Source organism: Rattus norvegicus, chromosome 5, assembly GCF_036323735.1.
Source record: "Rattus norvegicus strain BN/NHsdMcwi chromosome 5, GRCr8, whole genome shotgun sequence".
Lineage (NCBI taxonomy): Eukaryota > Metazoa > Chordata > Mammalia > Rodentia > Muridae > Rattus > Rattus norvegicus.
Genome location: NC_086023.1, coordinates 155,929,184 through 155,946,209, shown reverse-complemented (window position 1 = coordinate 155,946,209; position 17,026 = coordinate 155,929,184). Strand labels below are relative to the sequence as shown.

The 17,026-nt window shown below is 48.8% G+C and overlaps 1 protein-coding gene across 2 annotated transcripts; it reads right to left on the bottom strand.

The window, feature by feature from the left end:
• Positions 1-1,046: 1,046 nt before the first annotated feature.
• Mul1 (mitochondrial E3 ubiquitin protein ligase 1) lies at positions 1,047-10,098 on the bottom strand. 2 transcript variants are annotated; one of them, NM_001106695.1, is made up of 4 exons: positions 9,880-10,098; positions 6,074-6,161; positions 5,471-5,591; positions 1,047-4,869 (listed from the first exon to the last, which is right to left on the bottom strand). In NM_001106695.1, the coding sequence occupies exons 1-4, from the start codon at positions 9,997-9,999 to the stop codon at positions 4,140-4,142; spliced, it is 1,059 nt and encodes a 352-aa protein (NP_001100165.1). In that variant the 5' UTR covers positions 10,000-10,098; the 3' UTR covers positions 1,047-4,139. The 2 variants fall into 2 exon arrangements, with proteins under 2 accessions (NP_001100165.1, XP_038965605.1); XM_039109677.2 differs by lacking the exon at positions 9,880-10,098 and adding an exon at positions 9,675-9,850 and having other exon boundaries at positions 1,067-4,869; positions 6,055-6,161.
• Positions 10,099-17,026: the final 6,928 nt, after the last annotated feature.

Below are 17,026 nucleotides of genomic sequence, written 5' to 3'. Positions count from 1 at the left end.
TCAGACTACTGTAGTGGAGGGAGGGTGTAATTATGTTTATGTGTGGAGATGTTTTCTATATGTGCCACATATATGCCTAGTGCCCTTGGAGGCAGAGGACAGCAGCTCCTCTACAAACTGGAGTTAGAGATGACTGAGGGCCATCATGTGGGTGCTAGGAATTGAACCTGGGTCCTCTGGAAGACCAGCCAGCACTCTGAGCCATCTCTTCGGTCCCCCACCATAGCTTAAATGCTCTCTCTCCCAAACCACACTGATAACTTAGTGCCTGTCACAGGATGAAGAGGTGGCAACAGTCAAAAAGTGAGAAGGCCATAAATTTAATAAGGCCATTGTGTGTGTGTGTGGGGGGGGTAAGCTGGTTATTCAGGTGATTGGCTCTCTCCCCTCCCTGAGCATGTGACACTCTCTGCTGTTACCACAGGATAGACCTTCAGCAGAGGTGTAATGGTCCTGAACTCCCCAATTTCTAGGATTACTAGAAATCCGCCTCTGCTCATGAATTACCCAGGCCCTAATTTCCTGCTATAGGAACAGAAAACAGATTGATGTCTTTCTGTGGTAGCCAAGGAACCAAGGAACGTTGCTCCTGTCCCTGCCAAGACACTCCTTGACAAACACTAGTTTACAATGAAACACTCTTCCTTTAGAACATAGCTAGGAGTCACTCATTTTACGTCCGCAGGCACAAACTGTACGTTTGATGGATGGACAATTGCCCTTCTGTGACACTGAACTCCGCAGGCCCTCCCTCCTGCCCTGCAGGATTCCTCAGCATAGGGCCACGGCCCAGATGGCCTCTCCATGACTTTGGATCAAGCTTCTGAAGGGCACCTGAGTTTGGCCTACTTTTCCGTGGTTTTTGTTTGCTTTTTAGGTGCTCAATTCTGAATGAATTGGGATCCTGAAGCCCACCTTCCAGGCAATCCACCACCAGGATCCACCGGGGAGGGGGCTGATTGCCTGGTAAAAATGCCATTTATAACAAGAGGGCTGTCGTACTCCGTGGGTTCTGCGCCTGCTAATCTATCCAGCCACAATCAAGTATCCAAGAGAGAAACCAAACTGAGCATGTACACATTTATTTTCCTCATCCCCAAACAGCAGTCACCCTCTCCCCCGGGCGCCTGGGACCTGTCTTGTATAGGATATCTAGAAGGGGTTGGGATTTAGCTCAGTGGTAGAGCTTTTGCCTAGCTAAGCGCAAGGCCCTGGGTTTGGTCCCCAGCTCCAAAAAAAAAAAAAAAAAAGAAAGAAGGAAAAAAAGGATATCTAGAGATGACTTCGTGTGCACAGGAAGATGTGTGGCGAACCTAAGCGGACTCTAGGCCATTGTTCGTAAGGGTTGAGGCATCTGCTGCTCAGTCTCTGAGAAGGTCCCAGGAATCTCAAGGGCTCCCAGCAAAGGCTATTACTGGCTTTATAGTTAGGCTGAGTTCAAATGCTAGAAAAGAACTAGGGGTAGCGATACTGTGGGGGTGAAGCCTTAGCACCTACAGTCCTGCACAGGTGTGCCAAGTCGGCAGCACTTATTCAAGATGATTTCCGCCCAGTCCCCTCTGCCAGGGATGAACGGGGCTGCGGAGAATGGCAGGTGCTCAGGACACCCCAGCCCCACTGACAGCTCCCTTCCTGGCTCTGCTCCCCTAAGCACCCTTCAACCCAGGCTTGGTCCCACATACTGGGTTAGGTTGTTGAAGCCCCCATGAGACCTCAGCACCCTCCCGGAGGTGAGCCATGAAGAGCAGAAGGAAGGAGTCGACACGGATGACAGGTAAAAGTGTAGCAAAAGTCAGCGGCAGGGTCAGATATGCTAGGCTCAAGCAGGGACGTTGAGCCCAAATCCTAGCACCAGGGGATACGCCCACTTTTGATGGCTGGAAGACTCTTTTGCTCCTGTCTCCCATGGTGGGAGGCACCTGCAGGGGTCCACTCAGTGGGACAGACAAGCCCTCTCTCCTAAGCCCTTTGATGAGATTTGTTCTTGATTCCGGCATAGGTGGGCTCCAAAACCACCATCTGAGCCCCACTGGGCCCTTGCAGCTGCCTTACAGAAAGGCCAGGGAAGGGGGTTAGGGCTTCCCAGTGGTCCCCTTACCCTGTCCTGCCAAGGTCTTCACACCTCACTGGGCGGGCTCTACTGGCTATCAGACTCTCTGTCCCTCTACCATGGTCATCTTCCTCCAGACTTTGTGTTGCTGCTGAACTTCTTGGAGTTTACTGGGGGAGACTGGATTCTGTTCTTGAAGCTCTGTTTATTTGGAGTTCAGGTGGTGGCTGTAACTTGCCAATGAGCTTTGAACCCTCATGAACTTCTCTTCTGGTTCACACACTCGTTGGCACAGTCTATGGGCTGTGATGACTCCACAAATGCAGGGTTGGTTTTCTTTTTCAGGTTTTTAGTTTTGTGAGCACACATTTTACCTGCATGCATGTCTGCACACGGTGTGCATGTCTAGTACCCTCAGAAGAGGGCGTGGGATCCCCAGATGGTTCTGAGCACACTGGCAGAGAGCTGGTCCTCTGCATGAACAAGGGAAGTGCTCCTGGCCACTGAGCCATCACTCGAGCCCCAGCTGCTCTGAGATAGGGTCTCACTATGTAGACTGGGCTAGCCTCAAACAAGACTGGCTTGCTACCAAGCCCAGTTTATGATAGCAACTAGAATAATACCGGGCACACTGCACTGAATACTAATGTCCCCCTGCTGGCACTCAGTGCCCCATGCCACCTCAGCTTCTCCAGTGCTCCAAATAAGACACATTTTGTCAGATAACTATGTCAGCAAGGCCAGGCAGTACCCCAGGCCAGGTGTCTAGGGAAGTCTTCAGGGCTCCCTAGAGTCCCACTGTGGGCTTGGTGAGCATGGGGGCCTCAACAACCATGAACTGGACCTCATCTTGGGAAGCTCAAGAGGAAAACAGGTCTTCGAGATCCATCTTTATCCTGTGGTGGTGGGGCTTCAACTCCATCCCAGGCAACTCTCAGCCACTTAACGTTAGTGAACAAAGCACCAGGCACACACGTGACACAATCTGTCTAATCTGTGCTGCTCACTCAGGCCTGGCATGTGCTCCTGCCAGTGCCTGGAAGAAGCCCTTCCCCCATCACAGGAGGCCGGGAGAGTGTTCGAGGAAGAGAAGAGCTGTTTGGATGACTGACCACTGGATAGTTTCTAATTTCTCTTGTACTCACAAGTCAAAGGGTGGGGGAGGGAGAGGGGCTGTTGGGGCTGCTGCTGGGGACAGTGAAGTAGTCCTGACACTGTGGGTGTGCCCGTCGGACACCTTTCTTTGGCAAAAGCAAGCAAAGAAGCTACTGGGCCAGAGGCCAGGACAGCAGCACCCTTCACTCTCTTTTAGTGAGGTCTCTCTATGGGAGACCGGAGCAGCCTGGGGAAGCCAAGCAGTAATAGTAGCTCCACATCCACAGCTCTGGGGCTTTCCCTGTGTCAAAGGAAAACACCCAGGCTACCTGCCAACCTAGAAACCCTCGAAAAGCTTCCTGTCCTCCTGCTGACCTATGCCCCACCCAGATGTGCCAAGCAGACCGGCTGACCTCCCTTCTTGGTTCACACATCATTACTCAGTAACCGAGTAAGAGAGACACAGCGGCCTGCCCACCTGACAAGTCTTCAAAAATGCCTTCCCCTGGGGTTGGGGATTTAGTCAGTGGTAGAGCGCTTGCCTAGCAAGTGCAAGGCCCTGGGTTCGGTCCCCAGCTCCGAAAAAAAGAAAAAAGAAAAAAATGCCTTCCCCTGAGCAAGAAGCAAGAGAGGGAGTCTGGGCAGCCTCCCAAGAGGCCATGCTGTGAGGCCCTCTCAGGGTCACCCCTCCCACGCCCATCCCCCCCAGGCAGCACGAGTGGAGAGGACTGGCCATGGAGCCTGGACAATGAGCTGGTCTTATTGAATCACACAACGTGGATCGAGCTCCTGAGAAGGGGCCTCACCAAAGCCCCCACCAGGGTCTGGAACTGGAAAGGGACCCATCCAGGTTGAAAAGCAACACGGAGCTATTGGACACGTGAGGCTCGCCGGTGTCTCCTCCATCACACATGAAGGCACAGCCACCCCACCAAAGGCCTCAAGGCAGACCCTGACAAGAGGAAGGACATTTGCAGTGTGACTGCAAGATCCCCTAGCTGTTATACAGGGGTATCACCCTGGTGATACCCCGCCGACAGATCGGGCACCTCTTGGGCTCTGGCAAGGCAAGGTAACACTGGCGGCAGGAACACACGTGCCCACACTCGAGGAAGACACAAGACTTGAAGTTGCTCAGACAAACAACACAGGCGCTCTTCAGACTCTCCCTGTCCTCAGGAGAGGCTTGGCTCAGCAGGTGGGCCTCGTGCTCCAGGAACTCGTCCTGGAGCTGCTGCTGGCGCAGGCGCTCCTGCCGCTGAAGGTACTGCTTCCTCAGGATGAAGAAGAGGGTGGCGCAGGTGGCAAAGCCGAACACAAGTACCAGAACCTTCCAGAGCCGCACACTAGACTCCTGCCTGTGCAGCAGGCTGTCGAAGTCCTGGCTGCTCAGATAGTACTGCATGCCTTGCTTGGGGGGCTGTAGGCGGACAGAGTTGTTGTCCAGGACCAGCTCACCAATGCCCGTGAGGGTGGCCCCGACCTTCAGCATCTCCTCTGTCTCCTGGACGCCTTTGGGCCGCTCCCCACTGATGTAGTGGCCGATGGCATCGGTGAAGGACTGTACAGAGGGGTGGAACTTCTCGTACACAGTCTCTAGGCCCAGATCCACCGAGTCCAGGGGCTTCAGCACTCGCACAGCCATAGCCACACCGTCCTCGTGGGGCACAAGGTCAAAGGGCACAGTGTTAGTCCTCTGGTGAATGATCTTGGAATAGTCATTCCTAAAAAAACGCAAGGACCAAAGATGAACACAAGAGGAACAGGCGCCACCTCCCACACAGGGTCACCAACATGTAGGTACACATACAGAACCCACAGGACAGACTCCACCATCCTAACTGGAGGCCAGCCTCCAAATCGGTGAGTTCTAGAACATTAAGACCACAGCAGGGAGGGGCCGCTTTAAATGCTCAGGTTCAGTGGACACAGGAGAGCAACAGACTAAAGGTAGTCACCTTCAGTGTCTACACTCTTATGTCACCGTCCAGAAGTGCTGGAGACAAAAACCTGCTAGGAGCAGACGGGAAAATGCCTCACTTTGTGTGCTGGCACAATCATTTAAGCAAATCCACATGTGACTAAGCTATAGTTCCACAACTTCACTGTGCTTAAGAATCAACAGACTGCCTTCTAAAAACCAGGTTCTGTAATCAGGAAGTGGGCCTCGGAGCCTGCGCTGTAATGTCTGCCTCCTGGGCTCTCAGGGAAGTGCACAGCACATAACAGCAGTGCTGGGGGCATCCGGTCCCCAAGAAGCCAGACTGGGCAAGCCCAGGGCCCAGGGCAGATGAGGGAGGCGTAGAGAAGCTAGAGGGCACGCACCACAGGTGGGTTGTTCGGTTCCACACCATCTTATGCTCCTGAAGCGTCAGCCGCTGGATCACCCCCTTGCAGTTCTCCACAAACTGGCTGTTGAGCGTTTCTTTAACCGACCGCACAGCTCCTGGGGAGAAAGCAATCAGGGTCTCTGGCCTCTCTTTAGGGTTCCCATGTGTTGAGCTTCACTAATTAATCAAGACAACAGCATCCACATCACTGAGGCACGGTTAGAGAGCATCTCATGTGAGTCCCATTGCTCAGCTCTTAACAACCACCTACACCACACTGAGTCCCCTAGAACAATCAGAAATCCACAACGGTTTGGTCACCTTGTCCCAACACCATCAGAAGACTGTTATGAGGGCTGGCAGGTTAAGTGCCACTAAGCCTCCGACCTAAACCCTGGGAAACCTACAAGAAGGTAGAAGGAGAGACAACTCCCCCAAGTTGTCTTTTGACCTCCACCAGTGTGGAGTGGCACCTTCACCCTGCCCTCCCCGACACAAGATAAACGCAGGTAACAAAGGGAGGGCGTTCATGTCAGCCACGATGGTCCTCAGGGCTACTGCAACAAGGCTCCCACTCACCCTAAACAAGTGAACACACCTTCAATGACAGCATAAGGCACACACTTTCCCGGTGCTTCTGAAAGAATGGCCTTTAAATCTTCACCCAAATGAATCTTCTTAGCTCCCTAAATGCAAAAATAAATAGATATTAAATTGGCCACTGAATACTGACATGCTCTACCAGACGTAAGGTGTGGTGGGGAGCGGGATGGCTCGACAGGAGGGGAATCTGGAGGCTCCAGTTTTGAAATCTGGCCCTGAAACATGAACGTGATTAGGCCAGGTGCTCTGGGCTCCTCTTCCCCAAGACTGGAGATGTCACCATCTGCTTTCCAATTCAACAAAACACTCCCTTCACGTGAATACGTTTACATTCAAATAAACAAGGCGCTAACCATTTGGCACCCTGCAGGAGGAACCTCAGCAGAGCCAGGCTAGCTCAAGCTGCAGGGTATCCCTGATGATTTCGAACAGCTTCACTCCTCTGAGCCTGCTTCCAAAACTCTAAAGGAAGGGAGAAGACATCTCATGGAATTCTTTAGGTGGGAGAAATGAACTTTGGGGTATGGGAAAATACAGTCCAGAGCTGACACATGGAAGCCGTAAAATAATCAAGCATTCTTGTCACCGACAAAAACACCAGAGTAAGGTACAAATTCAGCTCTCTCAGTTTCGTTCTGACCAACAGGTGAAAATCTAACATTAGGGCTCCCACGGCTTTCCCCAGGAAGGGTTATTTCACTCTTTTAGGAACTAAGTCTCAGGTACCACAGGCTGGCCCAGAAAAGCGTGCATCTGAGGGTGCCCTTCAACATGTTCTGTTGGTTACTCTGGGTGTTTTTGGTTTTGTGTTTGGTTTTTTGGTTTTGTTTGGCTTGTTTTTGTTTTTGAGACAAGATCTCACTATGTGACCCTGGCTGGCCTCTTACTAAGTAGACCAGGATGCCCTTGAACTCAGAGATCCACCTGCCTCTGCCTTGTTAGCACTGTGAACTTCTGATCCAACCCTTTTCACTGCAGGAACTCCACGGTTTTGTTTCTGGGCCCTTACTGAAATCAATCTGGTGATAAGAAGATGTGGGTTCCAGAGTTTACCTTCCATACAAATGCTACAACGAGCCCCTGGCTGATGGACTGTGAAATTCAAGCAAAAATAAAACCACCAACATGCACTGAGCATCTACTGCTTGTCGAATGCATTTATCTCTCTGAGTCGGCTTGACAGGTGCCACAAAGCGATGCGGTCCACTAAGAAAGGAGAAAAGAGCATAGTGTTGCCGGAGTTACGGCCAGAGCCATGCCATTGTCTTCCTAACTAGCCAGCCTCAGCCGCTGGTCCTTAATAAGCCAACTAAAGGGGTTGGGGATTTAGCTCAGTGGTAGAGCACTTGCCTAGGAAGCGCAAGGCCCTGGGTTCAGTCCCCAGCTCCAAAAACAAACAAACAAACAAAACAAACAAACAAAAACAACAACAAAAAAAAATAAGCCAACTAAAAAGGCTAAATCAACAGTGAAAAGCAAGCGAGGGCATAGATAGCAGTGGCTTGACCCCAACTTTACCTCTGGGTCCTCACACAAACGTAAGGGCTTTGCAAAATGTTACTTTATTACTTTTTATTATATGGGTGTTTTTGCCTGCATGTAGGTCTGTGTACCATGTACATGCCTGACAGCCAACAGAGGCCAAAAGATCCCCTGGGACTGGAGTCAGGAATGATTTGTGAGCTGTCATGTGCGTGCTGATAATCTAACAGTTTCTAAAAAAAGCAACCAGTACTCTTAAACTGAGCCATCTCTCCTGCAGGAAACAAGGCTTAAATGGCATAACTGAGCAGTCAGGTTAAGATATGGTCCTGCCCAGCATCACGGCCTCAGACCCAGTCCTTCCTACAAAGGCCATCTTGACAAGTTCTCCCTATGGCTACCCCTAGGTCCTTGGCTTCTCCTTCTCCCAGCAGCAGGAACTTCCTGGGGGAAGTTTCAATTTTTTGGAGTCCACTGTTTCAATAGTCTGATAGTCAATGGGAAAGACACAATAGAAGTCTTCACTCCCGTCTGGCCTGTTATACTACCCTTGAACCCAAAAACCTAAATTTAAGTTCCAAGCTGGCTTAGTCTCAATGCCTCTCGCTGTGATAAAATACTGGGAGGAAAACAGCCTAAGGGAGAAAGTGTTTATTTGGGTTTTTCACGGTTCAAGGATATGCTCAATCAATCTGGGGAGGTGGCTAGTTGGACATCAACTTGACACAAGCTAGCATTATCTGAAAGGAGGGAACCCCAATTGAGAAAAATTCCTAAAACCCAGCTTAACTAGAGATTGAGGGTAGGGCCCCAGTCTATTGTGGGTGACTCTGCCCCTGGGCTAGTGATTCCCCTTCTGTAAGAAAGCAGACTGAGCAGCCCATGAGGAGCAAAGCAGTAAGCAGCATCCTCCATGGCCTCTGTATCAGCTCCAGCCTCCAGGCCCCTGTGCTGTTTGAGTTCTGTCTGACTTAGATGAACAGTGATTTGGAAGCATAAGCCAAATCACTTGGTCACAGTGTCTCATCACCTTAAGAGCAATTCTGACTAAGGTAGAATGTCGAGGTAAAGGGGCGTAAAGCAGCTGGTCACATGATATCCAAACTCAGGAAACAGAGCCTTGGACATCTCTGTTCTGCCCACTCTCTCCCTTTTCCACAGTCAAGGACCCAAGCCCAGAGAACAGCACTGCCCACTTTCAGGGCAAATCTTGCTATCAAAATTAACCTAATGGAGACTAGCCTCACAGGTGCACCCAGAAAACTTGTCTCCTAGGTGATTTCAGATCCTGCTTAGTTGACAGTTAACACTAGCTGTGAGACTTTTCCTTTCAATGTCAAATGTCTTCATGTGCAATCATCAGGAAATACCCACTGTCACCATTGAGCTGACAAAAATAAAACCGAGACGGAAATGTGTGCTGTGAGGTGTTTAAGTGCAACCCTCAAATGAGAAGGTAGTTTTAAAGTACACTTTAAAGTAACAATACGATTGTAGAAACCAGGAGCCTCTAAGTTTGCTGTTCTCTGAGTTAGAATCATCCCGCCATTCCCAATCTCCACATCCTCCAGCTCCATCCCAAAAAAAACAGCGACGCCCACTATCAACTGGCCATAACCTAGAATCATTTGGAAAGAGTGTTTCAATAAGAAACTGTCTATATCGGGTCGGCCTGTGTAGGCATAGTTGTTAAGATGCTGTCCTGACAGCTCTAACAAAAGCGGGGAAACTCGCCTGTTGTATTGTGACTGACACCATTCCCTGGTCTGGGCTCTGGGTTGGTGAACAGTAGAGAAATCAAACTGAGCGCTAAGCACGCATGCGTTTGTTTGATTTGACAGCTGCCTCAAGTTCCTGCCTGGATTTCCCTGCGATGATTAATGGTAACCCGAAACTGAAAAGTAAACAACCCTTTTCCGTCTCCTAAGTTGCTTTCTGTCAGAATATTTTACTATAGCAAAAGAAACGGAACTCTCCGTTTCCCTATCCCTTCCACTTTTCTCTACGCTACTCCAACCCGATTCGCACCCTATCACACGATCCGATTACGTGTAGACGTCCCGCTATCCTAGAATGGAATTTCCACCAGGACAATGGCCTGTTTTTCTCACTACCTGGTGCACAGCAGGTTTTCGAGAAATAGCTTTACAGCACTGCGGTGACGTCCAATGACACTGAGGGTAACTCGGAGGACACCGGAGCAAAGGGGCGGGGCAGCCTCGATGCAGCAGGTGGCTGGGGTCCCCTCTGGCGACCCAGTGGTTCCCCAGTGCGTCCGGGCGCGAGCAGCCAGCGAGTCCTGGCGGACTCCGCACTGACCTTGAGTTCCTGGGCGACCTGGGCCTTCTGCCGGTATATGGAGTACAGTACGGCGGTGACCATCGAGCTGGTGCCCAGCAGGATGACCTGACCGAGTGACGGCCGCGATCCGCTCTCCATGGCGACCCCGAGCCGCGCCAGCTGCCTCGAAATCACCCGCGACCCCTACGCAGCTGCGCAGCCCTTCCCGGAAACCGTAGGCCGGGCGCCCGTTGATGACGTACTCGCAGGAAGTAGACACCGAGATGGGGCGAAGGGGACCCGAAGACGTTGCCTAGGTGGTTGCGACGTTACTGCGGCCTCAAGGGAAACCGGAGGGATCCCAGGAGGACCGTGAACGTTCCAAGCGCTGGCTGTGATCACGTGGGAGAGCTCCTTCCGGGTTTCTAGACTTTCTTGCTCTGTTATCGTTAAATGACATCTTATCCTATGAGAGCGTGTCTTGGTGCACATATAGAGGGCAGGACTCTATATGAGAGTCCCGTTCTCTCCTACTTTATGGGTCCTTGGGATGGAACTCAAGTTCTTAGCCATAGTGGCAAGCGCCTTTACCCACTGAGTTGTTTCTCCAGCTCTTGCTGGATTATTTGATGTCGTTGCCATCATATGGGGAGCCAAGTAAAATGTGTATTAAGCACTAAGAAGCATTATGCTTTAAGCTATCGGAGAACCTTGAAACCTGGGTTTTAAAGATGAAGAAACTGCAGCCAGAGGGGATGGGGAACATGGTCAGGGCTGAGGAGAACTGGAGAGTCCACCTTTAACCTCTACACCAGCTGAATCGCTAAAATAACTCTACCATCGCCACCCAAAACCAGCATACTGTTTATTTAGTAGTAACTGCAACTGTTTTTATTGGGGGACTATTATATGTCATGTCCCATGCTTGCATGTCCACCCAAACCCAGGGCTTCAAGTGTTCTTCCACTTAGCTCCGCCCCAGCCCCTCCAGACCACCTTTTGTTGCATTCAACACTGCCACGGTACAGGCTTCAGGAGGGAAAATGGGCTCAGGTTAAGAAATACCCTCGGTCCAGCACTCAAGCAGCACAGGAAGACAGGATCTCTGAGTTCAAGACCAGCCTGGTCTAGTACAGAAAGGGCTACACAGAGAAACCTTGTCTCAAAAAAACGGGGGTTGGGGGTGGTATAAATGCGATCAGACCTTTAATCGAGAACTCTTTCAACTTCTCTCCAGCATCTGATTCCTAAAACAACCAAGAGACGCCGCAAATCTTAGCCAGCACATCTGTCTGCAAAGCCTGAGTTCTCCTTGCAGTGTCCTATAGGTTATTCTTAAATTCCTCAAAATAGATCTATTGACCCAAATCAATATTCTTTTGAGTTGTTTTTAAATAACAAAAGAATGAAAATGATCTAATGGCAATAGTCAGTTGATTGGATAAAATTTGAAATATTTGTTGAGGCAGGAAAAATGTTGGGACAGGAAAAACAAGTCCCTCATTCAGCAGTTTGGTCAAAGCCTCTCGCCAGAAAAGAATTCCAGCATAAGGGTGGTAAAATAGCCGGTAAAGCTTTGCGCTTGCTGTCAAACCTGAGCTCAGTGCCTGGGATAGGAGAGAACCAACGGTCAAACCCTGTCCTCTGATCTCTGCTCACAGACTATGGCTCATATATTCCCAACATGTACACAATAAATAAAGAAATGTAAAAAATAATTCCAGCACCATTAACGATTGCCCAAGGCCTTCCTCCCTTCCCAGCTTTAAACCTGCAATTTTCTAGGAATCTCACCAGAAACCTCCTTTACAGACAACCTGCATGTACCAGCCCCCTTATGCAGCCCTGGGGTTTCTAGATTGTAACTCCTTCCAAGGCATCTTCGATCTTGCATATCAAATGAGGGGGGGGCATCTTAGCAACTGCTTGAGATTTAGCATGAAAGCCACCTAATTGGCCTAGCTAATGCTAAGCCAATCAATTGCTATGCTCCCCGGAGGAACCTATACCCACACTAGGGCGAGTCTTAGTTTGTTCCCAATGCCTCCTCCAACCTCTAAAATATCTATAATAAAAATCTCCAACTCCATCTCATCATATTGACTGGCCCTGGAATGGTTGTTTTTGCTTGAAGCCAGGAATCCATTTCGTCTGAGCTTAAGTCCCTAAAAGTCTAGGGAAACTCAGACTGCTGTGGGTGACAGTGTGCCACTGCGTCTCTGTCCTCGGACCCCTGATATCTGTGGGTTGGCAAACGGAAAAGCACACTGCAGATGTGTGTGAATACGATGCTATCTTTGGTTTTGTTTGTTGTTGTTGAGACAAGATCTCACCATGTAGCCCTCACTAGCTCCGGACTCACTGTAGACTCACAGACCAGGCTGTCCATAAACTCGGAGATCTCTCTACCTCTGCCTGCAGAGTGGTGGGGTTAAAGATGCACTCCTCCGTGACCGACAACCCTATTTACTTTTAAAAGAAGGGAGAAGAATACTGTTTTTATGTAAAATAGAAGCTCGGATAGTACAGTCCAGCCTTCAACTCAATAGGTAGCAGGGATGACCTCAAGACTCCTACTCTTTTTACTACCATTCCTTCCCCCCCCATACTTTTTTTAATTAATTAATTTATTTTATTTATATGAATACATTAAACTGTCTTCAGACACGCCAGAAGAGGGCATCAAATCCCCATTACTGATGGTTGTGAGCCACCATGTGGTTGCTGGGAATTGAACTCAGGACCTCTGGAAGAGCAGCCAGTGCTCTTAACCACTGAGCCACCTCTCTAGCCCTTTTGCTAATGTTCCAAGTGCGGGAATTACAGGCCTGTGTAACTCTTCCCTTAGCAGGGCATGCTTTGGGTCCCTGGAATGATTCACAAAAGGCTGATCATATTTAGTTCTGGGTTTTTTTTTCCCATACAAGGAAACTGGTGCCCGGAGAATTTCGACCTCATCTTCATCATCATTTGGGAGGTAAGAGCCGAAGCCTTTTGAGATAAGGAAGGACATGATCCCATCTGCTAACTAGTCAAAAGTCCTTTATCTTTGGGTCACTGCAATGGAAAGAGTGGTCACCAAACTGAAATCTAGGGAGTGTCTCCACTGCATATTGGTTGGTGTCCTAGGCTAGAAAGTCAAGCATCCTTACCTTCTACTTCAGGCCCTTGTTTGGCTTTCTTGGGAGCGTGTTAAAAAGCCCATCACGGGGGGCTGGGGATTTAGCTCAGTGGTAGAGCGCTTGCCTAGGAAGCGCAAGGCCCTGGGTTCGGTCCCCAGCTCCGAAAAAAAAAAGAAAAAAAAAAAAAAGCCCATCACTCTTAAAAGAGACAGGCTGGTTGAAAATAACCTCTTTCTTTCTTTTCTCCTGCCAAAGGCTGAATTCCTTCCTGTTGCTAAGAACATCATTGACAGGCTCAAGTTCACATCATGCGGGCCTCGTTAGGCGTGAGAGTCAGACAATTTCAGATGTGCCAGATGTCCCCAGGGAACCACTTCCAGCAGGGGATGGCTGTCTTCAGAGTCACAATGAAGGATGGTCTCTGACCTGGAAACAATGAGCTGGGCTCCTAAAGCAGGAGTGGGTAGAGGAGGTGACCTGGGACAGCACCACAGACTGACAGAACATTGCCTAAGACCCAAGTTCACAGTTCTCCTCAGAGAAGCAAAAATGGCCTTCTGGTCACTGGATAAATTCCCTGAAGGCATTCATTAGGGTCTAGGGACCAAGTAGATTTGAGAACTAATATGTTAGCTCCTGCGGGGATATGTCCAGGTTAGTACCACAGGGAGCAGGGAATAGAAAAGATAACAAGGGACTGAAGAGATAGCTGAGAGGTTAAGAGCACTTCTAGAGGACCTGGGTTCAATTCCTAGCACCCACATGTCAGTTTACAACTGTCTCTAATTCTAGTTCTAGTGTTTCTGACACCCTCACACAGACATACGTGTAGGCAAAACATCAATGAAAATAAAAAAATAAAAATAAATTTTTATTAAAAAAGAAAAATGACAAGATCGGAATCCCTCCACTTGAGAAGATGACTGACATAATTGTTAAAAAATAATCTAATATACTCAGTATATTTCTTGTGGTGTTGGGTCCAAACCCTGTACATGCTAGGCAAGCACCTCCAACTGAGTCGTGCCCCAAGCCTGAACATATTTTTAATTAAAAATATTAATTTGTGGGATGTGGTGATGCATACCTTTAATCCTAGCACTCGGGAGGCAGAGGTAAGCAAATCTCTGTGAGGTCAAGGCCAGCGTGGTCCAGGAGATCCAGGGCTGTTATGAAAAGAAACCCTGTTCTAAAAGCAAACAAAAAGTATTAATTTATTGTTAGTAGTAGCAGTAATAGTGTAAGAGGGGCATCGCCATGCCCTGGTGCATGTGTGGAGGTCAGAGGACAACTTTTGGGAGTCAGTTCTCTCCTTCCAATGGGTTCTGGGGATTGAACAGACCATGAGGCTTAGGTAGCAAGAACTTCATCCACTGAGCCATCTCAAACCACCACCCCAAAGCATATTTTTTAATGAGCACTTATCCCTCCCAGTATTCTCTCTCAGTAGAGAGGGTCAGAGGGAACAAGGATGGCATTTTTCTTTTAACAACCAATTGAAAAAAAATCAGAGTCCATGAAAAGGAATGTGCTATGAAACATTTATTGTCTTATGGGTATGTGTGTTTTACCCGCTTGTCTGTATGTACACCATGTGTGTACAGTGCCTGTGGAGGCCAGAAGAAGGCACTGGGTACCCTGGAACTGGAGTTGCACACGGCAGTGAACCACTGAATGTGAGCCATCGCTCCAGCCCCCAAAGAGATTTCTTTTCTAAAGAATAAAAAGATCAAAAGCTTAAAGGGGCAGTAAACTAACCGCTCCGGGCAGCTAGGGCAGCTAATCACGTGATCAGAGCTCAGTGTTGATGGAAATGTGCCGAGGTACAGTTAAGGGAAAGCAAGGCAAACAGCGGGAGGATTCCGGTGCAGGGTCGTTCGTACACGCCCTGCGGAGTTGGTCCACTGCCCACTGATAACAGCATGGCCATTGGAGCTCACAGGACTCAGGCTCTGAGGGGTTCCTAAAAGAAGAGGTATGCAGGGAGGAACGCCTATAGCCCACACCAGCATCTTTTTTTTTTTTTTTTTTTTTTGGTTCTTTTTTTTTTTTTTTTCGGAGCTGGGGACCGAACCCAGGGCCTTGTGCTTCCTAGGTAAGCGCTCTACCACTGAGCTAAATCCCCAGCCCCCACACCAGCATCTTTAAAAAATACTAATTACCATGAGGCGAAGCATCTGATGAAATCTTTCCCTTACGTTTGTCTTGTTTGTTTTGTGTGGCGGATGTTGCCATGTTACCCCACGCTACCCACCAGCTCCTTGCCTCAAGTGATCGTCCTGCCTACTGAGTAACTGGAGCTGGAGCTAGAGGTTCACGCCACACTTCCTAGTTTCCTCCGTCTGCTTTATTATTATTATTATTATTATTATTATTATTATTATATTGTTGTTGTCATTTATTATATATAAGTACACTGTAGCTGTCTTCAGACACACCAGAAGAGGGCATCAGATCCCATCACAGATGGCTGTGAGCCACCATGTGGTTGCTGGGATTTGAACTCAGGACCTCTGGAAGAGCAGTCAGTGCTCTTACCCACTAAGCCATCTCTCCAGCCCGTTGTTGTTAGTTTTGATTTGTTTGTGGTGCTGGGGATTGAACCCAGGGCCTTGTGCATGCTAAGCAAGCACCCTACCACTGAGCTATACTCCCAACCCTGGTTTCTGCTTACCAAGAGTTCTTTACATATTCGCTGACTTTTCCTCATGTCTCCAGCTTCACCGCTCATTCTCTAGTCTGTCTTTTGGAGAACAGAGATTCCGAGGTTTTATAAAGTCCAGCAGAGCCGGTTTCCTTTTAGGGGTCCTGCTTTTTGTTGGCTCCTCTAAGAAATCTTTGCCTGTGGTTAAAGGAGTGGTGGTTCGGGAGACAAAGGTGCTTGCTCTGCAAACACAAGGACTGGAGTTCAAATCCTCAGTGGCTACATAAAAAGCTAGGCAGAGAGAAGTGAATCCTGGGAGTTCTCTGGCCAGCCAGCCTAACCACAAAGTCGTAAATTTCTGGGGTGAGTAAGAGGCCTTGTCTCAAAGCAGTAAGGCAGGGAGTGGAAGGCACTCGGTGTCCTGCTCTGGCTTCCACATGGAAGCACACAGATCTGCATGCTCACACAGTCACCTGCATACATGACACACACATGCACCACACATACCACACACATACACTACATACACACACCACACACACACACCACACACATACACATACACTACATACACACACCACACACACACTACATACACCACACATACACTACATACACACACCACACACACACACCACACACATACACATACACTACATACACACACCACACACACACTACATACACCACACATACACTACATACACACACCACACACACACACACCACACACATACACTACATACACCACACATACATACACATACACTACATACACACACCACACACACACTACATACACCACACATACATGCAACACACACACACCACACATACATACACATACACTACATACACACACCACACACACACTACATACACCACACATACATGCAACACACACACACCACACATACATACACATACACTACATACACACACCACACACACACACACCACACATACACATACACTACATACACACACCACACACACACACTACATACACCACACATACATGCAACACACACACACCACACACACACACTACATACACACACCACACACACACACTACATACACACACCACACACACACACCACACACATACACATACACTACATACACACACCAGGGTTGGGGATTTAGCTCAGTGGTAGAGCGCTTGCCTAGCAAGCACAAGGCCCTGGGTTCGGTCCCCAGCTCTGAGAAAAGGAAAGAAAAACAAAACAAAACATACACACACCACACACACACACACCATACATACACATACACTACACACAACACACAGTTCACACACATACCATACATACACATACACTACACACACAGAGCCCACATACACACCATACTCACACATACACTACACACACATATACACATAACTACATATACCATACATACACATAGACTAAAT